Below are 22387 nucleotides of genomic sequence, written 5' to 3' on the forward strand. Positions count from 1 at the left end.
TGTCTTAACGTTATCAATACACGAAAAGAGGTTGTTTGTTTCTGGAATAATTTCACAAGGGCGTAGCTCGAGTAAATTATTCTGGTGACGCAAACCCGATTTCGAGTGTATTTATTTAAATAAAACACCATTTTGCCATACATTTGTCGAATCTAATATACCCTGTATCTAAAACAGTAGATAAAATATAGAGGTGCTCTTTCTTGGCCGCAACAAGAACATTGACGTCATTGCCTGTTATTGTGACGTCATTTTATCGTAAACATGTTTAATAACAGAAACAAGCATACTGTTTCTGAAACATTGATCTCAATGAAGGCTTATCTAGCTGAATTACATATTTATTGAAGGGCGTCAGTTCCTTATTTAATCTACATTGCTAATTCAATAAATGATTTAAATTTTCTATATTAGATATAATATTGAGTTATAATTTATTTAAAATGTTGATGGAATAGAGCATGAAATGCTGTGATAAGATTTTTATACTCGATGAACTAATAATTCTTTTCTATAAAACAAACGTATGTATATTATAGCGTCTCGAGACTTGTCTAACTTGCTAATGGTGTCATGTTATGCGTATTTCCTTTCGAATATATTGCGATATTTATTTAACATTTCAGCAAGCCGCTACAGAAGATGACGCAGAAGCAGGTTCTAAGAAGCTGACGTTTATTTTGGTTGCAGTGTCTGTGGCAGAAGCACTCATAATCACGCTCATTATATTTATAGCTCTTTCTGCAAGGAATAAGTAAGAAGTTATTGTTTACATAATATACACATTCATTTTATGTAACCAGTACTTTACACAGAATGACAATGAATGACAATACAATGAATATACTGATAAAATGGCTCCTCTCCCCTCCGACCCCTACCCCTACTCCACTCCCCTCCCCTAATCAGTAGTTTCTCCTTACAGTAGAGAAGATTCTGTCACAAACATTATTATCAAGATTTTGATAAATCGTTAAATTTGTTATTTGATATTATTATTGAAATATCTTTTAAGTATATATCATATATTTTAGGATAACTTAGGTGATAAAATGAACCCATACAATCGAAAATAAGAAAACATAACTTGGATTTTTTTAACAGTCATGTGATTTTCACGGTCACATGGCATTTGTGACGACAGTAGATAATGTAGCGCTTAGGGGGGTAATTATTGCTTGAGTTTGTAAATCAACATGTTAGGTCATTCCATATTTATATATTTTTTCACAACTTGAAACAATAGTTCATATTATCAATACCATTCTTTGGGTGACGTACGTTTATCAAATTTATGCTTATGTCTTGTCAACTAGGATAGGAAAATAAAATTTTAAGAATACTTCCAGTGAACATTTAACATGTATTAAGAACTAGGTGAACACAAGTAATTGTAACTGATAAGTTTTAAAGTTTAAAACAAATTTATACCTGACCAAAATCTGATTAATCACTCATAGAATGAAAAATATAAATATGAACCTACTAAAGTCCGAAACATTATGGGTACATAATACAGTGTGTTAAAACTCACATGTTTGTACCCTAGAGTTTCCTTTGTTTTTTGTTCCATTTTTTGGTTGAATTGCACAAAATTTCGACATAAATTCAGTGTTTTCCTTAAACATGGGGTCGCGTTTGTAGTGCACAGCCACCTAATCATACATTACTGTCTTGAGTATTTTGTAGCAATTTTTGAAAAGTGTAAGAAATTCAATTTCATTTAAGTAGCTAACATTCGAGTTTAAATCGTTTGACGGAAGATTTTAACAATATAAATTAGATTTTTGCGAGAAAGAAAAATCCTTATTGATGTCGCATTGTCTTGCAATTTCTCGGAAATTCGGTTTAAACGTTTTTAATATAAATTTCAGGTTTAGAAGGAAACTTAAGGCAGCCATTATCAACACTTCAGGTAATGAATAAGAACTGAAAAAAATGAGGATGGGTATAAATTCTCACAGGCCTTTGAGGTTAAAAAGCATGTGTGCGAAAAGTTTAATGTTGATAAAATTTGCCATTCCGTTCCCTTTGAAATATGCTACTTATTTTACAAATTTGATTAAATTGGTACATATCATATAAGTAATTTGGGACATGTAATTGATTTGTAACAACTATTTGCGAACTTTTATTCCATCATCATAATTATCATATACATACCTTTCAAAACTTGTATTGGTACCCATTTACTGAAAAGCGCGTTTTAGGTGAGAAATGTGCGATAGAAATGGGTTAGTAGATTTTCCCATTCATGATTATGGTTTTTGTAGTATACTCAGAGGTAGGGTATAACATTTACAGTAGCATTTACTTTCTGATCTGGCGCCAGCGGTTTCCACTTGGTTAAGTGCTACTGGCAAATAATATACATACGTAAGTGTATAGAATGACTGACATAACAATATAACCATGCCAAACATTGTATTGACAGATATCTTAATTTGAGAATTAAGAATTATTATTACCAGATTTTAAAGATAGCTACTGATACACTCTATTTCACGACTTATTATATAAATCGCATGTCGATAGTTGTTGAAATTTACCAAATATATCAACATCATTTGCTTGGATAAAGACATGATCGGTGATATTATTTCTTTTTGTTTGTTTTCGTTTTGGCCAACAACTTTTCGGAGAAAAAGTATTTATTTGTAGATTTACTGCTTTGTAACAGATCAAACCTCAAGATTTATGAAGACAAAAAGTAGTTTTTGTCAAGTTTTGAAGTTTTTCAAAACAACGTGTTGTCTGAAGTGCCAAGTTGTACTAAAATTCTATTCAAAACTAACTTTTATCTGTGAAGTATCGTTGTTTTATACATTTTGAAATATTTCAATGTTCTGGATCTAGAAATTTATTTTGAGCAATATGTACATTCATTCTTTAAAAATATTTTCACATGTGAACTTGGATATTTTTCACTGAAGGAGAAATTGCTTCTTTAAGGTTATTTTTTGACCTCTTAATATTTCTATTTCTTGGTAATATACTTTAGTATTGAGATAAATAACTTAAAGTCTTTCGGAACTGTTTACAAGTGCATAAAAAAGTCATTACTTTGCGCTTAACAACGAAGAAACATACATGTTTAAACAAAAGATAAATTCATATTATACTGAAAACAATGTTCATAAATACTTGTTGCTCGCCTTTTTGTAGACATGGAAATGCGTGTACATGAACAAAAAGATGCCGCAGTACCAGGCAGCAACCTATACTCTAAACAGTAAGCAATGTAGTACATGTAACAAAAGAATTTTGTGTATATTATTATTACATATTACATATATTATTATTTACTAAAGGTATCTTTATATAAATCACGGGTTAATAGTTCGTGCTGGTCTACAGTGTATATTGAACGTATCTTTGTAAGTCGAAAGTCAAAACTTAAAAACAATCAATATAAACATATTTATGATGACGTAACGAACACTTACTGAATTGCTTGATTGAAAATATTATATTAACTTATGTATATCTTAATAAATCTGAAAAAATACATGCTACCCAAAGACAAGAAGTAAGATTTTGCTTCATGATAACAATATATCAAATATAACCACTATTAATATATCTAAATATTATAAAGTATTGACTCTACAGATAAGATATGAATATATGTTTTCTATCATGAACAACATTTTATTTCAGGAATAATCCCCTGTTAAATGCCGATATCAACCCATATGATAACATCCAAGAGGCCAACGTAGACAGTGCCAGTATTGCAAGGTGACAATAATAGGCTACATTCACTCAAGGACTTTAAAACGCTTAATTTAACACTTGCAAAATTTGATCAAAAAATCTCTTAATGTATATATATATATATATATGTATTTATATTATGAATTACGCATAATAAGGGTATCGAGGTAGTAATGTTTTCTCTGCTATACAAAGCATGGGTGAAGCTCATAAAGCCCGTGTTTAGATTACTTTTATTTGGATATACAGAGATATTTTTGTAGAAAAATTTATCGAATATTCGCTCTAGACGTTACACTGTTAAGAAATGGACCATCCTTTTCAATAATAGAATGGTTAGTTGAGGTGTTGACGTGATCTTTTAAACGTTTACGTGCTGGTGTCAAAACAAACATGTTTGGAGAACATCGTTACATGTATTACTGCCTCTAATACGTTTTTCTATGTATACTGCGTTTAAACTACGTTTTTAAAAACATAGTAATACCTAGTCCTCGATACCTGAAAGTATGACTGGGGCTTTATAGCTTTTCAATACACGGATTTAAGAGACGCATACTTTAGACAAGAATAAAAAGCGGTTATGTTTTAGTTGGAATCTAACTTCATTATTAGCCATTTCAAGGGAACTAATGTTTAAGTTTCAATGTCGAATATTGCAGTCATATTTGGTCCATTTTCATGAAATTAGAAAACTGTATAATCTTTTTACAAATGTAATGAATAATTCAAAATGACAAGCATGCTATTTTGGGGGATTAGTTGAAGAAATCACTAAACTTGATTAGATTTAATGAATAACAATAAGTGAATGTGCAAATATTTGCATACATGCTTTTGCAATGTATGAATAAAGCGTTCCAAAGTCCTTGTGTGAAGACACATAATATGTTATTTAAAGGAATATCTATTTCGTCGTTTCAGACAATTTACATGTAAAACATTCATTTGATACTCCAATATTTTTTTTTTATCTAACGTCGCACCGACACATGATAGGTCATATGGCGACTTTCCAGCTTTAATGGTGGAGGAAGACCCCAGGTGCCCCTCCGTGCATTATTTCATCACGAGCGGGCACCTGGGTAGAATCATCGACCTTCCGTAAGCCAGCTGGGGTCTTCCTCCACCATTAAAGCTCGAAAGTCGCTATATGACCTATCAGGTGTCGGTGCGACGTTAAATGATGTATGTCACAGTATAAGTAATGTGAAATATAATATTATGTGACAGGCATTTGAAATTTGAGAGTAATCTCAAATGTATGTCTTAAATGGTTTAAAAGTCACAACTACTTGGTCATTGGCTATTTTCCAGCTTTATGGACACCTTGGATGAACCACCAACCTTCCGTAAGCCAGCTTTTTAACATGATCGAAGTTTTATTAACTTTTATTGCTTATATTATTTTAGTTCTGGTGACATTAACTTGGATGAAAACGTTGTCGACGATCAAAATACCGTGTATGATCGTATGGAAGAAAGGGAGGTCACTCTCGACATGTATAATGATGATACGTTCCACTCTGTATCCAGTGAAGATCTTCTTAGTGCTACTCTGAATCTCCATGCCATGCGTAAATCTAAAGAAAGTCTAGACAAGATCAGTGACGATGATGATGATCTTGGTGATACATCTCATTCTCCAAACACTGCAGCAGCATTTATAAATGAAGCCTTTTCTGAAGATTTAGAAAGTACTGAAATTTAAAAGCATACCGTTGTATGCTGATTGCTGATCTTCGTTCTGTTGATCATTTTGTGTTGATGACTAATATAGACAGAAATATATTCAGATTATTTTTATTTTGTAATTGTACAGTTTGCGTAAATTAAAAGAAAGTATGGAAATGTTTGTATGTGACCTTGATGAGTTTTAAATTGGTGATATATATATCACAAGGAAACGATAAGAGTATTAGTAAACATGAAGCTTTTTCAGAAGACTTAAAGGGAATTCCTATAGTTTTTTATGCGCATCTTTCTGCGCAGCCAACACTTTCTATGGAAAACTGAACTGAAGTCAACATTTGTTGAAACATGTTACAGACTGATAAGACAATATCACCTTTCAGATTATTTAGTATTCAATTATAGAAAGAATTAAGAATTTTTAAAGCATTTTTTTAACTTTTAGCAGACATACATGTAATCAATTTGGCCAGGTTCGCGCCATTTCCGTCCGAACAGGTGTTGTATTCTAACGGTCTTAACATAAAATTTAGCCTGGTGACCCATACATTTTTAGCCATTTTACTGCTCACAATACAATTATCTATACACAAAAAGAAAAAGAAAAAATTCTATGAAAGAGTTTTTTCAAAATTTAAAAAAAATATTCTTCACTATGGGTATTTTTCATTGAAAAAAGTTCACAAAAGTAAATATGAAACAATATTTTTTTTCATTTGTACCCATTATTGTAAGGACAGAGTATTACAAATATGACTATGATATCAAATAAGTATATAATAAAATCTGTAAAAAGAAAAAACCGTATTGTGCTGCCTGGGTGTATATTTTGGTTGGTATTTATAAAAAAGCAGAAAATTATGAAAATGTTGAAAATTCGCTGGCAGTTTCAGCAACAGTGGGTGTGTTCAAAACATTTTTTCACAAAAACAAGCCTGGTGACCTATTGTTTTTATTTGTTCATTGTTTTCAGCACAAATGTTCCTATCATATATGTGAATTTAAAAGAATTCTATGAAAGGAAAAAAACTATAGGAATTCTCTTTAATATGAGAAAAAAACGTTAAAAATAATATTCGGTCAAACCTGGATTACATCATTCATTTTTTATCTAATTTGTTTATAAACAGTGCTTTATATGTGGATTTTATTTTTATTCAATAAATGTATATGTTAAACCTGACGCTACCTTACCGCTGAACAGAAATAGTTATTTTGTTATTGGCAATAGAGTGTGATAACTTAGATACACTTAACGAAACTAATCAGGTACCTCGGTATTTTTGCAGTATCTTCCATGTGACAAGTATAAATAGCATTCTTTTGACACATCTCGCATGTTTAGAGAACTATATTTTAAATGACAAATTAAGTTTTCAATGAAATTGAATAGGGTTAGGATATCTTTAAATTCATTTTTCTACCTTAAGCCAGTTTTCAAAAAAGTCACAAAATGTTACAAGGCAGGAAAGTCATGACGAAAGCAAAACGACTTTTCAGTCCTGTCATATCTTAGCACTAAAGTTAAATTTGGCTTGATATTTGATCATATATCAGAAATAATTTTGTACCCTTATAACCGCGGTATGTGCCCGTTAATCAAAAACAAAACATCCGTGTATATTGTTGTGACATTTTGAAAGAGTTTTATTTTTTGAAAATGTTATTTTAACAGCAATGATATTTCAAAAATATTTTGTGTTATATCAAAGAAATTAAAATAAATTAAAATAAAACTTTCGAGGTAGCATTTCGGCTAGTATAGTTCTTATGTTTTATCGTACTACGCAGGTTTATTTTTACACAGATTGTTTATGAATTTCATCACGGTCGTTAATTTAATTCATTATCAGAAAAAAATGTTGATTGGTGGACACTTTTTTTGTAAGCAATACTTATTCAGAGCAATAGGTTGGATAACTGTATCTTTTTATGCTGTTATTAAATAAAGCTTTTCATTATGTGTAACATTTTCTTACTTCACTTACTAACTTTTAGTTGTTCTTTGATATTTCTAGCTCGCCCAGAAATGTAGTGTAGTCATGAATAATACAGTAAAACTGCTGTTGGAGTCATCAGAAAAGACACAGAATGTACTCAGTTACAATACATACAACTAACATTTGAACCGTCTATCTAGGTATGTCCTCCTATAAATGTTATTTCGTACGTGGAACGAACTCCTTCATGTGATGACACGACTTCTGGATAAACGTCTTCACGTATATGAAGGGGTACCATGTACATGGTGATATGAAAAGGAAAACGGCAAACGCAATATAAAATTATATATATTAAAATCTAGAAAATCCTAAATTAATTATTTGAGCTACCGGTATGTAGAGCTGCTATCATAATAACATGTAATAAATATTTGTTGAAAAACTCAAAATCTTTAAGTGACAACACTTTTTAATACAGCGTTATACATTGAAGACTATGTTATTTTTAAATCTATCAGACGCTATTGCTTTAACACACATGTTTATTTTACGTATACATAGGTAATTTTGTACTAAATGATCATATTCATATAATAAATTTTGGCCATAACGCACCTTTGAAATGAACACCAAAAAGTTATATCTTTTTTGACAAAAAATTAAATAAGACATTTACCTCCATAAATCTCGAAGTGTAAACACAGAACACTGATAATGATTATCCAAATTGTCAAAGAATTTTCAGGACCAGATGCCCGCGAATACATTCCTCGAATGTGATTTTACAGTACTGTAATAAATGATATTTACAACGTCCAAAGTCACCACTGTTTAGCTCCACGCTGAATGTTTGCTAGAAAGTGTTATTCAGTGACTAAAACCAATATTCAAACATCTCTGTTAAACTCCAATATTCAGATTAGAAAAATGTAAAAACAACACCTAATTTTTCTTTCTTCCAATCCTGTTAGTTATGACAATTTCATGAAGAGCAAAATATTGCTTCACTGTTCCAATGGTTCCTTACATGTTAATGAACTGGGATGGTAAAGTATGATTAACTGATCCAGGAAAACACTTAATCATATGTGGCTCTCGTAGGATATTGACCAGTAATGAAAAGCTGCCAATAAACGTGAAGGATCACTGTGACACGTGGTTAGTTGTTAGATTTAAATTTTGTCATGATTTAACCTTATAAATATAACTTTATTAACTTCTTTCATAGCATTAGAGAATTTCACTCCAGCTTTTCAAAATGCAATTTTCTCAAAGAATTTCCAGTCAAGAAATAACAATTGATATTCCGCAAAATCTGCATCTCAGAATTTAAAATTTTTTTCTATTTAAAAGTTATATGCAATGAAAGATTGGAAATATCATTCAGTGCTTTATTCCGTTCATTAGGGATTTTGATGTTACCAATTGAAAAGTCATCTTTTTTACCATATACATGTACATGTATCTGAAAATTACTGAAAAGGCACTTGCGGCATCTGCGGTTTCGAAATTAACCCAAGGAATCAAGACGTCAATTTCCATTTAAATTTGCCGCATGCATACGTATGTCGAAATACGTTTTATTAAACTAGCTCAATACTTTGCGATTATCAGTTTTGCTAATTTAAGATGACCCATTTCTAAAGTGTGTAACCATGGTTACAACATCTATGCACTGAGTTTTACAGACGTGGTATCACCATCTGTATATTAGATGAAAAACAAAGTCTTATCGAGATGAAATGATATACATAAATATGAGGGTAAACATGAGAAAGTTTGCTTAGTGTACAGTAATAGTACTGCGAAAAAGCAAGATTCAAAGAAGGGTGTTCTTACAGATTTATGTGGTTCAACTACGCATGTAACAGATATCCGCAAGTTCGTGGCACTAAGTAATAGCCTACAGTAGGATATTTTCGTTCTTATGATACCACACACATGAGGCTACCAATTGGCAAGATGGCAGCCCGAAGATGGGGCTGCTCACGAAACTGAACAATTTCTCCACTGACATTGTATTTTATACATATAACAAAATTGGAAAAAAGAACTACAACAAATACAAGATTCCAAGTTAAAATTTTGTAAACATAATAATCCCTATTCAATTTATTTTTCTATATCGTCACAGCTGTGTTTAATATCATATTATTAGTTTGAAATTGTGGCAGTTTTTTTTGTTTTGATAGTCTAGATGTGAGCATTCGTATTTTTACATTCAATTTCATTTGCTATATATTACTTATAAAGACATGACATACGTTCTTACACGCAGCTAGATAACTTATTTTATTCAAAAATTTAGACGAGGCAGTACATCTTTACTACTTGGATATTTTACAACTGACATACTTTTGCGGGATGATGCGTATATTTTCGATTACTGATTTTACATTTTTTTCGAACAGAAATGCATGAGTAGTCGGGAACAGCTTTGAAGACTAGGCACCAATAACGCTATTAAGGAAGTGGATCTGTAATGATACTTGGCTATATATGTGTGATTTTCGTTTACGTATTTTAGTTTAAACATTCTTCAAACGTAAATATATTTTAACGTAAACATGATTTTCCGTAAAACTGCCAAACTTGCAAAATTTCCGATGTTTTTTACAGATCTATTACCTTATATGACAAGTGACAAGAATGCTGCTAGATGGCACCCATTGTAATATTGCCAAGTAGTTCTTATTCTCATAATCCGGTCATCGTACTTGCATATGACATCTTAAAGCATACTCAAACTTTCCTACACCAACATGTCGGAAAGTAGTGATCAACCCAAATGAAACAGAAAAAACTTTCATAGGAATTATACTTTATGCTCCAAAAACATCTCGTTCAAACGTTTAGAATATTATTCCTATTGTTTTATGTTAAGTTATCACCCGCGTCACGCACCAAATAGTCATTGTGTAAACGTCTTTGCAAGTTTTCAGTGAAAGCTGTTAAGAAACATTTAGATCATGACGCATGCAGCCATTATGAAAAATGCATTTCGTGTTAATACAATGCTGTTTCATGTATGCAGCTCTGTTTTCGTCACGCCTGCAAAAATAGTTTTGAAAAAATGATCATGGGTATATTTGCTCTACTTATAAAAGGTAGCATTCATAATACTAAATGACATTCAAATTGGTGATTTTTCGTCGTTTACGACAAAACCAAATATTGTTATAATATAAGATCTGACGCATGTATGGTTTTGCAAGACAGGGATAACTCCGGGGGACCAACAGAATACAAACATTAATCTGTCGAATCGCAGACTTTTGTTTACCCTATCCATTCGTGTTCGCAAATATCCGAACTATGATTTATTGCTTTTTTTCGTGACAGTCAAATGACAAGCGAGTGCAAAATTTAAGGACAATATCTATAAGCATCGATGGTTGACCAGCTACTACTACAGATTTGTAATTTCATGCGTTAAGGAGCAAAACTGATTTTGCAAAATGGTATTTTATCTTTGCGCGAGTGATTGTTTTTAGTTGTTAGATTTTGTTCTTAATGAGGTGGTATACTTTGTTACCAGGGTACATTCAAATCAGTTGAACCGTAGCAATTTGTTGTATTTCGTGTAATTTACTGTTATAGCTTCTACAATCTCAAGTTCGTTTAACTTTGTCCCTTGTAGAACATTTTTATCCAGGTTTGAAGTGCATGGCCCTTCAAAGGTATGTTACATTGAAAAAAGGCAGATACAGATATTTAACACTTTTCAGTGTATTTCGGTTTCACTGTTAACTGTAGAAGTCTGCGTAGTTGATAATTTTACTAATATGCGCGTTAGCTGTCTAATATAAGCTTTAAATGCATATGTGGCGGGGGTCGTGTTTCAATGATAACGCATTTTCTATCAACTTTAAAAAAAGTATGTATGATAACGGGTTTTTCGACGGCTTCAGTGCCATTCTGTTAATGACTAACATGGAATATTAGGGTAATATTTTTAGCAGAATACCAAACACTTTACATGGTACCCTATTTATCTTAACGTTTAAAGTAACCATGGCCACAGAGATGTTTGAAATATTCTATATCTTGCTTTTTATCGTATTTTTTAGAAAAAATAAAATAAAACAATCTTTCTTATTTAATATAGCTTCAAAATATTTTATGTCTAACGTAAGTAATATGTTCGTATTATTTTAATTTATTTAAACAACTTTCAAAGCTTAAAGTACTTACTGACAACTTTTCCTTTTTTCAATTTGCCTTTTTGCTAAACGTTTATTAAGAATTTAGACAAACTAAAAATGTCTTTAAATAAGGTCCAATGTCCCTATTTTCTTTTCTCTTTTATTAAATCACTGTGTACAGATACATTTATTTTAAACACAAACTTAAGTATTCTGCAAACAAAAACACTTAGATTATGTGAACACAATATAGTAAGAGTGATTAATACTGTTTTCAAACAAACGTACTTTGTTCGGACACACCCGCATTGAAATTTTTGTTTGGTTTGACCTTATCACGACGCTATTGCATAAATGATCGGATTCAATCATTTTCTGAAAGTCATAGTTGTCGAACTATCTGCAAATGAATTAATAAAGTTACATTTGTAAAGACATTAATGTCTGAATATCAGTCAGCTATAGCTTTGCAATTATCAGTAAAACAGCGAAACAACCCTTTTGATATAAACATAAATGGCGTGACAATGTGAACCACATGATCGATTTAGTCATGATGGAAATGTCTGATAAGTAGATCTGTTTAATCAAAGAATAAGTGACAGCTGTTGAGACCTTGTTAATGATAACCATATGATATCCCTTAACAGGTTATTCCTTGTCGGCCGGCTCCTAATAAATAATGGTCTTATCTTCATTTCACCTTTTTATATCGCACTGTTTTTCAGTGCAAGAGTGTTACTATATTTCAGAACTGCTTTATGTTTTCAACCGATAGGCCAGTTTAAGAACATTTTAACGGCAAAAGTTGTAACTCGCGCACTTTTTGATAATCTATATTGATTTAAACTTCTTTATCAAGGTTCAGTCATACGTGTTCATGTGTTGTAAATGTTTTCAATTATTTGAAATAATCGAAATAGAAAATAAGCACACACAGCCTCCTCTATATGTTTAATAATCACCTTGCAAACAATTCTATCATAACAACAAATATAACAAAATAAAGTGACCGTAAGTTAAATAATGAATACTTATTTCCATGTCAGAAAGATATAACCTCCTCAACAGGACCGGGTACGCACAGAGGCTCCTGTCCAGCTGGTATGAAGGTTAAAGAACTTAACTGCCTTGCCAACAATTTTGTTATACTCAACAACAAAAAATAAATATGACAAAATAACGTTATCCGTTAAATAATTGAAACCCATTTCAATACACAGTAACCTCTTCAACGAGACAGGGTAGGCACATAGGCTCCGGTCAAGTTGATTCGAAGGTTCAATTCTACTTACATAATATTAGAACAAGATGGGTTGTAACGGCCGCTCTGATTAAACTTGATAGGGTAAGCGCGAGGGCTCCGACCAAGTTGATGAAATATTCACTCGACGGGAAGGAGACCAAGACATGCCAGTCAGTCCGAATAGTCAAAACTCATACCTTAACGGAAAATATGTATCTGCAAATAGTCAAAACTCATACCTTAACGGAAAATGTGTAACTGCAACGTAATGCAACAACTTGAACTAACTAGGGTTAAATACCAATTGCGGTTCATGTTACTTGAAATAGTTTGCGACTACAAATAAGCCAGGCTGCCTTCAAGATCATAGTCTCTAATCACGATGCTAACGCCGAAAAACAAATGACAACATCAAAAGGAAAGATAAGCAACCTTAGATTACGTAAACCAAATATTTACTGCAAAGTGTTTATACTGTTTACTAATGTTTCTTACGCAACGCCAAGCTAGGTCCTACAATACTATAAGAACTGGTCATAATACTTAATTAGAGAACGGCATCAAAACTGTGGTATTCTACTGCAATCTTAGACTAAATTACTAAATATTTACTGTAAAACTTTTTTACTATTTACTGATGCCTTTTACGAAATGCAACGCAATCTAGGTCCTACCGTACTTGAAGAGCCGGACCTAGTGACCCAAAGCAACTTCCAGTCATAACACTTTATCAAATAATGGCATCAAACCTGTGATATTCCACTGCAATCTTAATTAAATATGTCCCTGCAGAAAACTTTGTACTTTTTACTGATGCCTTTTACTCAATGCAACGCAATCTAGGTCCTACCATACTATAAGAGCCGGACTTAGTGACTCAAAGCAACTTCGAGTCATAGCACTTTATTAGAGAATGGCACCAAACCTATGGTATTCTACTGCATTCTTAACTAAATATTAACTGCAATAAACTTTATACTATTTACTGATGCCTTTTGTGCAACGCGAAGCAATATAGGTCCTACTGTAGTATAACAGCCGGACCTAGTGACCCAAAGCAACTTCGAACCATATTTAATTAGAGAACGGCATCAAAACTGTGACATTTTACTGCAATTTTAGACTAGATAACTAAATATTTACTGCAAAGTGTTTATACTGTTTACTGATGGCTTTCATGTAACGCCAGGTAATCTAGATTCTACCTTACTACAAGAGCCGGACTTAGGGACCCAAAGCAACTTCAAGACATAACACTTGGAGAACGACATCAAAAATGTGGTATTCTACTGAAATCTTAGAGTAGATAACTAAATATTAACTGCAAAGTGTTTATAATGTTTACTGAAGCCTTTTACGAGACGCAAAGCAATCTAGGTCCTACTTTACGATTAAATAACTAAATATTTACTGCAAAAACTTTATACTATTCACTGATGCCTCTAACGCAATGGAAAGAAATCTAGGGCCTACCGTACTATAAGAGCCGGACCAAGAGACCCCAAGCAACTTCTAGTCATAACACATAATTAGATAACAGCATCAAAACTGTGATATTCCACTGCAACAGTTCAAAACATGATAGTAACATGACAGTTACTATACAAAATATCAACATCACTATTTTGTATTGCTGTCTTAGTCAAAGCGAAGCTACACAACACCGATTAAACTCGTACAGGCAACGGTTTGCAAAAACGTATGATTGCGATGCAACAAGCAAACTAAATTACTGAAGCCGTCATGTCCCCTCGGGTACGAATTAGACACGACCGACGAGATATGATAGTGAATGTCTAGCAAAGATGCTCTACATTAGAAATAGTTATGAACGCTTACTAAATGCATTTAATATAGATGTAACGCAAAGTCTCCCTTCCGCCAACATATTTCTCCAGTACTATATCATGATAACGTAGAGCGACAATTAAATTATTGTCTCGTAAGTAAGTATAAAAGAATAGAATAAATAATCTAATTCCCTTCAAAAGCAGGTTTCATAACAAGCTTTAAAACAGTATATCTGTAATGACTGTTATCTAATTGAGAATCCATAGAATATATTATACAAATACTTGGCTTCTGAACGCATAGAATTAAATAACACACATTGAAATTGTTAACACATTTTATGTTACTGTTTATCTCCATACTTGTTGAATGGCATATTATCCGTGTTCCACATCTAATCACTGTCTTAAGCAGTCCATATACTTCGAGCAAATATGTGCGAATTCGTCTTTGGGAAACCTTTTTGATATATTTGTACACCCGTCCTCGTCAAGTAACTATCTGAAATATATGACTAGAGCAGAAAATCTGTCTCAACTCTCCTATTGAAACTGGAAGGATACGAGTTTTATAAAACAGAACATTGCATGCGGCACCTTTGTGATCTCATTATGGGGTGTGGCAGGTGGGCATAATTTTCAGCTTTACATGTACTCGCTTAGCCAACGTACAAAAACAGACAGAGGGTTGCACGAGAATTATCGGCTTTTTATGTAAGTTTAACAGACTGTTTACCAATACCAAATTTAACTAGCTACAAGCTTGTATAAACACAGGAACCAGTTTATAACGATAAAAGCAAGGGCGTACCGGTTCCATAGCAACGGACGTAACATGTATTTCTCGAAAAAATAAATCAAATTATTCCAAAAGAAATAATTTTTATTAAAGTATTGCGAAAACGTTTCATGGTAACAGACCGAAATTCCGTAAGCTTTTCTAATGTCGCCTTCCTGCTACATGTATTGTTATACCATCTCCTACTGATTCTAATATCGCCTTTCTACTATAACATTATCATTTTCCTACAGTAGGTATTTTACCAAGGCCTTCCCACTATTCTATTATCGCCCTTCTACTATTCCAGTATCGCCTAATATATTCTAATAGTTCTACTTTTTTAATATCGTCTCTCTACTATCTAAATTTCGCATTCCTACTATACACATCCTAATTAACACTGTTATTTTCTGATGCTTGTACGATGGTCGACGGGTATCAAAATACAAAATATTACCACAGTCATATTGATGTAGCATCTTTAAGTTATAGAAATAAACACTAGGATCAGAATGTATGGACTCAGATTTTCATTATAATGTTCTGTTGAGGTATTTTTTGAAAATATTTTTAGAACATACCTTATCAGATAATATAGAGAGTAATGATAAAACTTTTTATTAAACTTATAGCAACTTATGATATGTATTCATGATTACATTAAATGATATAGCTGTTTAAAGTTTCAAAAATCATTAATTACACATACAAAACACGGGTTATTAATTGATAATTACATTTAATACCAGAGTTAAATGGTAACCAACATTAACTGTTATTTGATACATGTATAGGGGACTGTCAATATAGTCAATATAAAAACTAGTGCTTAACAACAGTATATTTATATATGCAATGAATAGATTCTTCACTATTTTATGATATAACGCACATTCGTATGCCCTTGTAAAACACAACTGTTAATTTGTCAAAAGTTTACGTTTTCGTCAGAATCCAAACACAAATGACAATAAAGTACTTAAACAAGAAATATAAATGCAAATGCCGATGGTAGAACCATTAAATGTTTTGAAGTGTAGACGAAGGGAGCATCACGGATCATGCAATATGGTGTTTTTATTTTCCTTCGAGTGAATTTTCATTTTTTGTAATTACACCCATCTTAATACTTGAACTAAATTGTTCAGAACAATTAGAGGCTCGAGAGAGAGAGAGAGAGAGAGAGAGAGAGAGATCTTGAAAAATATACAATATGCCGATTGGCTGCTTATGTTTTTTCGCGGAGAGCATCAAACTTCTTCGTCAATAAACTTCAAATAATTGTATGTCAAACAGATAATCAAATTAAAGGTAGACAGTACTCCGTGGCACAACAATTATAGTAATGTCACGGGTGGTAAACGCGCAATCCAATTCCCGCTGGGAATATGCTTCAAATGGACTGCGCGACTCCCGGTGATGGTGTTGCGCGTCAAAAAACACAAAACTGAGGTAGGTGGGTTTTTGTTTTTGTCAATAATGGCGTATTTACAAATGTTTTCGAAAAAAGCAAAATGCTATTCGACACAAAAATGAATACAGACAATGTGTGTGAAATATCTGCTTTCTAATTTTAGAATCGGCCCTGTTATCACGAAAACTCTGTCCGCACGAACCGTCCAAAAAGTATGGAATCATGAAAAACGTCATTTTTCCAACTCTTGTGCCTACTTGCTGGAAATCTGACGCTTCTAATGATCAAACATGTGTAACAGAGTCACGAATATTACATAATCTTGAATAAAATGTTGCTTTTGGGGAAAGGATTGACAAAAAATCCTCGGGAATGGAGTTGCGTCCCCGGGAATGGAGTTGCTCATATACATTTCATAATCAATCCGTTAGATCAATGATTTTTTTTCTGTCTTGCTTACGTCACAACTGATATTTCTGTATTAAACTGCTATCTTATTATTAATGTATTGAATCTGTGAAGTCTGTCTTTGTAAGTTTAGAATGTGTGCATTTATCAGTAGATTAATAATATAAAAATATTGATGAAACAGGCCTTACGATACAGAGTGAACACCCGATGTGATATTTCATAACATTTAGAATGTGACAAACACGCGCAATCTTCTTGCGAATTTCTGTTTTACTAAATATACTTTTGAAGTGATTTCAATACCATATCATAGGCCTATGGACGCGACTGATTCTGCCTTTGCGACCAGTGCAGATCACGATCAACCTTCACATCTTTGCAGTCTGATCATGATCTGCACTGTTCGCCATTCAGTCAGTATCTTTTTAGCATGTACCTCTTTTAATAGTTAATGATACTGTCTAAATTGAAATTTAGCAGGGGTAAGGGCTAAACTGTATCCATTTTACAAGGATAACTTTGTGACGTCACAATGTTATGATGTCACATGATGTCTAAGTTATACTGAAAATTCTTTGAATACGATGAAGCGTATATTTCATGTGGGTGTAGATATTTATGTACCTCTAGATAGGTTTTATTTAAGTAGAATCTAACACTTGTGAGCATTATTTAGGAACTTTTATATCGTTCAGTTTTAATTTGAACATATAGATCTGCCAGTGAAAGATAAAAAGGGTGTTTTCACTGCTTTGATGTTCTCTTTCACTAACAGATATATAGACCAGTCACCGAAACAAACAACAACTTAAAATAAATATAATCTACGTTTCTTCGCCAAAACAGCAATGGGGCATTGAAATATACTGTATTTTTTTGCTTTTATATTGTTTAAATATAGAAAATACCCGAAATAAGTGTAAGATATTTTAAAAGTCTCAATTTTTATTCAGATAATAATAGTTCTATCTGAATTTTCAGGAGCAAAACTATTCTTGAAAAGCAATGTTGTTGATGATAACTAGATTCTATATTTAAAAAAAAACTTGTGTGTAAAATATATTAAGTATCCGCATTAAATTCCTACAATTACAGTAACTATCATGCAGATGGATCTAGATCTATTTCAGGCAACACAGTTTAAGATTCTTATAGCATTTTAAGTGTGTAATTGTTATAATTAATACCCATCTGGATTTGTCAATGTCCTTTTCTTTTACAGATGAGCGAAGTTACAAGGAAAGCCCACATGTGCACGCAGTGCTCTAAGCAGTTTAGGACAAATAGTAGGCTGAAAGCGCACATTAGATTCACTCAACGGAATGAAGAAAGGCAAAGATTTCGTTGCAATTTCTGCTTCGCCACATTTGCAACAAAGTACAACAAACTAAGGCACGAATATGCTGTTCACAAAGAGGTTAAGACACATACGTGTGACATATGCTCCAAGGACTTTGCCTACAAATGGTCTCTTAACCAGCACAGGAGCAAACACCATGATGTTGGAGATAAGTTCACGTGCGACAAGTGTGGGAAAAATTTCAGCAGGAAATACAGTCTGAAAAGACACCTTGATTCGTGTAATAATAACACTCAAACAGAAAAATGCCCTAAATGCAGAAAGATGTTCAAGACACCAGCAACACTTCGCAATCATGACCGGTATTGCACTGTCGAGAAGAGTTGCCCCAAAACATGTGTGAAATTTGCGGAGATGTTTTCTGCCGTCCATACGGACTACGTAGACACATTCAGCGAAAACATCCACAACAGTGAACTCACAACAAAGGAATACGTTCTGGCTATTGAAGTTTATGAGAAATAAGGACATCTTACTAACCATGATTAAAAAACATAGTATTCAATGTGACTAATCATGTCATTTGTTTGAAACTTTTTCACCTGTCAGATTTTCACTTAAGCTATTTTCACAATTTGAGTTTTAGCTTGACTATTCAAAGAATAGGCAGAGCTATTGGAATCGTACATCCGATTTGGTTAAGTTTTTGTCTGCAAGCTTGTATCTCAATAACCACTTACGGATATGGACTGAAACTTCACTCATTTTTTCACTGTGAGTAACTGACCTACATTGTACAGGTTCTATTAATCTAGTTGGCCTTTTTACAAAAGTGTGTCGCTTTTTTAATTAGATTTTTTTAAGGTTTTACATGTAAGCTAGTACTAGTATCACAGTACCCAGTGACGGGAATGGTTTGAAACACCATACATTTGTTCATCATCACAATCGGTTATGCATTGATCCGGTTTCATTACTTTACTACACAATTATGCCCCTTTTTCGACTTAGCAGTCTTTGGATAAGTTTTTGTTTGTAAGCGGGTATCTCAGTACACACTTAATGGGAATGGATTGTTCATATGTAATGCACAGGTTACATAACTGTACTTTGCATATTTACGAAATTATGTCCCTTTTTACTTAGCAGTTTTGGTTAAGTTTATGCATGTAAGCTATATGATCTTAGTACCCACGAATGGGAATGAATTGAAACTTCCTTAACACAATTGTCAATTGTCATAAACTGATATGCATTACCCTGTTTAGCAATTTTACAAAATCATGTCCTTTTGTCAACTTTTATTTTCTTTCAACTGACAACACTGTTGAATAGTCGAGCGTTGCTGTCCTCTGACAACTCTTTTTTTTCTATCCTGGTTACAATAGTAAGCATAAATGTAGATTTGATAATCATACTTTTCACAAGAAATAATTTGCAGACGATTAAATCTCATTTGTCAAAGATAAGCAATTATAACTGTTGTTTAATCAATTTCCGTTACAAATAAAAGTGTTTTTTTTTTCTAGATTATTACCTCCCTTTCCTTTCTTGGTTGGACATCAATTTAAGAATTGAAATTTATGACCACCAACCTTTCATATTAAATTGATCATGCTGCTATATGGTATACTAAGTATGTTACCTAATATATATGTGTTTCACAGAAACATGTTTTAGTCCATAAGCAGAGTCTACTGTTTATATTTTAAGACGGACATGCCAGGCTCAGTATGTTTTTGAGATTAGCTATAACTTAATTCTTAAAAAACTATTGTTTTAATATTGTTTTAATGATCAAGCAGTTAGCTAAGTTTTATTTTCTTATTTCTGTTTCATACTATTAGTAAGCAGTATGAGAATTGTGATTTCATGTGATTCCAAACTGTGATTAAACACCACTGTGATTATGCAATGTAAACAAAGAAATATAACTCAAACTGTTTGTTTATTTTTATTCAGTACCCATGTACATAATGGATACAATGTACTTGAAACTTGAAAACAAATAAAAACAATTCTTATGCTGTCATTACAATATTATATCCCCCAAAAGTTTCTTTCCGACACAGAAAAACTGCAAACACTCAGGACTGTATCTCATCTGCCTTGTATCCAAATTTTCGAACCACCTAACAACATCACACCAAAGCAAAAATGCTATGTTACGCATAGGAAATTTCTTTTCTTTTACGAGTCGAAAGAATTGTTCTAAAACATTTAGCTTTCCGTTTATTTCAAATTCCTTTTTTACACCTGGTAGTAAAATCTTTATCTCTGTGTTTTGAAAATCCAAAGCCGATGACTGATTTTCGCTATCCCCACCTTTGAAATCGTCATCATAATCATCATCATCATCGTAATTACCTTCTTCAGTATCATTAATTTTATCAACATCTTCATTCATCAATGAAATGTTGGAACATACTAAATCTCTCAGAATCTCGTCAGGCATTTTGAAAAAAGAATGACTTCCAGTTGGTTCTACATATGAAGCTGTAGTCATATCAGGTACAGGGTCAATGTTCGTAAATACGATTTTCTTCTTTGACGATTTCATAGGACTTACTAGTCTCTTTGATTTTCCCTTTTTTTTAGGCTGATGACGACTGTGTTGTCGTGGTAGAACCCGAAGATTTTGATCTTTTCGAAAATGGTGTTGAACCTGGGGTCAAAACGCATGGTTTTCTCTTTAGTAGATATGTTGATCGTTTTGTTTTTGCAAATTTCATACCTTTCACAATCTTTCCTCGAAAGAGCCCCATTTGTCAATGTCTAAAATGTAAAACAAAAAATACATGGTTCATTTCAGAGATTCAATTTAACAGTGTTAAACACAAATGATTACTTAAGTTTTCTTAATAGTTGCAAATGATAATGGGTAAAAGATTTAAATACCAATTATTGGCCCCAGTCATATAACAAAATGATAATTCTGTCAAGTCAGTGTATGTAAACAGGCACAATAAGTAGACATAATTCCTGATGTCAATACACGGGTAATTTAGAATGCACACTTTATATATCTTATGAAATAATTAAGCAATACTAGTGATAACGGATTGACTATGAAATATATATGAGCAACTCCATTCCCGGGGACGCAACTCCATTCCCGAGGAATTTTTGTCCACCCTTTCCCCAAAAGCAACAGTTTATTCAAGATTATGTAATATTCGTGACTCTGTTACACATGTTTGATCATTAAAAGCGTCAGATTTCCAGCAAGTAGGCACAAGAGTTGGAAAATGACATTTTTCATGATTCCATACTTTTTGGACGGTTCGTGCGGGCAGAGTTTTCGTGATAACAGGGCCGATTCTTAAATTAGAAAGCAGATATTTCACACACATTGTCTGTATTCATTTTTGTGTCGAATAGCATTTTGCTTTTTTCGAAAACATTTGTAAATACGCCATTATTGACAAAAACAAAAACCCACCTACCTCAGTTTTGTGTTTTTTGACGCGCAACACCATCATCGGAAGTCGCGCAATCCATTTGAAGCGTATTCCCAGCGGGAACTGGATTGCGCGTTTACCACCCGTGAATGTGTTCATTATACATATTATTTAAAACATTACAGCATTTTATAATTTTGCCGGTTGCCCGTGTATCAAATCAATATGTTTTGCATTATCATGATCACTTGACGAGCGGCCCCCTGTACGTTATATTTTTTAAAACATAATGTTCTCTACGACAATGACCACGAATAGTCAAGTGTTTTTTGCAGGACATAATTTGTACACCAAAAACACACAGTAACATATGTAGGGTGTCTTTCCTATCTCTTCTTAGCTCATTTGGTATGAGTTATTTGACTTGAGCTTTAAAATGCATATGCTATAACCATATGCCTATGGCAGGTCCAAAGCAACCATCCAAGTAACAAGCATGTGTGCAAGTACATAAAAATTGTAATGTATAAACACAAAGTTTGACATT

The 22387-nt window shown here is 32.8% G+C and overlaps 2 protein-coding genes across 2 annotated transcripts in view; both read left to right on the forward strand.

The window, feature by feature from the left end:
- Positions 1-2027, forward strand: part of LOC128551421 (protein dachsous-like) — a gene marked incomplete at its 5' end in the record, with an annotated part of 40158 nt that extends 38131 nt beyond the window's left edge. Inside the window, 2 exons of the mRNA XM_053532271.1 lie at positions 627-754; positions 1875-2027. Of these exons, the coding sequence (XP_053388246.1) occupies positions 627-754; positions 1875-1926 (180 nt within the window). The remainder of the gene's footprint in view (positions 1-626; positions 755-1874) is intronic.
- A 1079-nt stretch (positions 2028-3106) lies between these two features.
- Positions 3107-5747, forward strand: LOC128551420 (uncharacterized). The gene is made up of 3 exons (XM_053532270.1): positions 3107-3232; positions 3661-3741; positions 5131-5747. Exons 1-3 carry the CDS (start codon positions 3168-3170, stop codon positions 5426-5428), a joined length of 444 nt encoding a protein of 147 aa, XP_053388245.1. The 5' UTR covers positions 3107-3167; the 3' UTR covers positions 5429-5747.
- Positions 5748-22387: the final 16640 nt, after the last annotated feature.

The sequence above is a fragment of the Mercenaria mercenaria genome, unplaced genomic scaffold (assembly GCF_021730395.1).
Source record: "Mercenaria mercenaria strain notata unplaced genomic scaffold, MADL_Memer_1 contig_1074, whole genome shotgun sequence".
NCBI lineage: Eukaryota > Metazoa > Mollusca > Bivalvia > Venerida > Veneridae > Mercenaria > Mercenaria mercenaria.

Coding starts and splice junctions, on each gene's coding strand:
- LOC128551420 (XM_053532270.1), top strand. CDS start 3,168: ATGGAAATGCGTGTACATGAACAAAAAGATGCCGCAGTACCAGGCAGC. Junction 3,233..3,660: donor AGCAACCTATACTCTAAACA/GTAAGCAATGTA, acceptor ATTTTATTTCAG/GAATAATCCCCTGTTAAATG. Junction 3,742..5,130: donor GACAGTGCCAGTATTGCAAG/GTGACAATAATA, acceptor ATATTATTTTAG/TTCTGGTGACATTAACTTGG.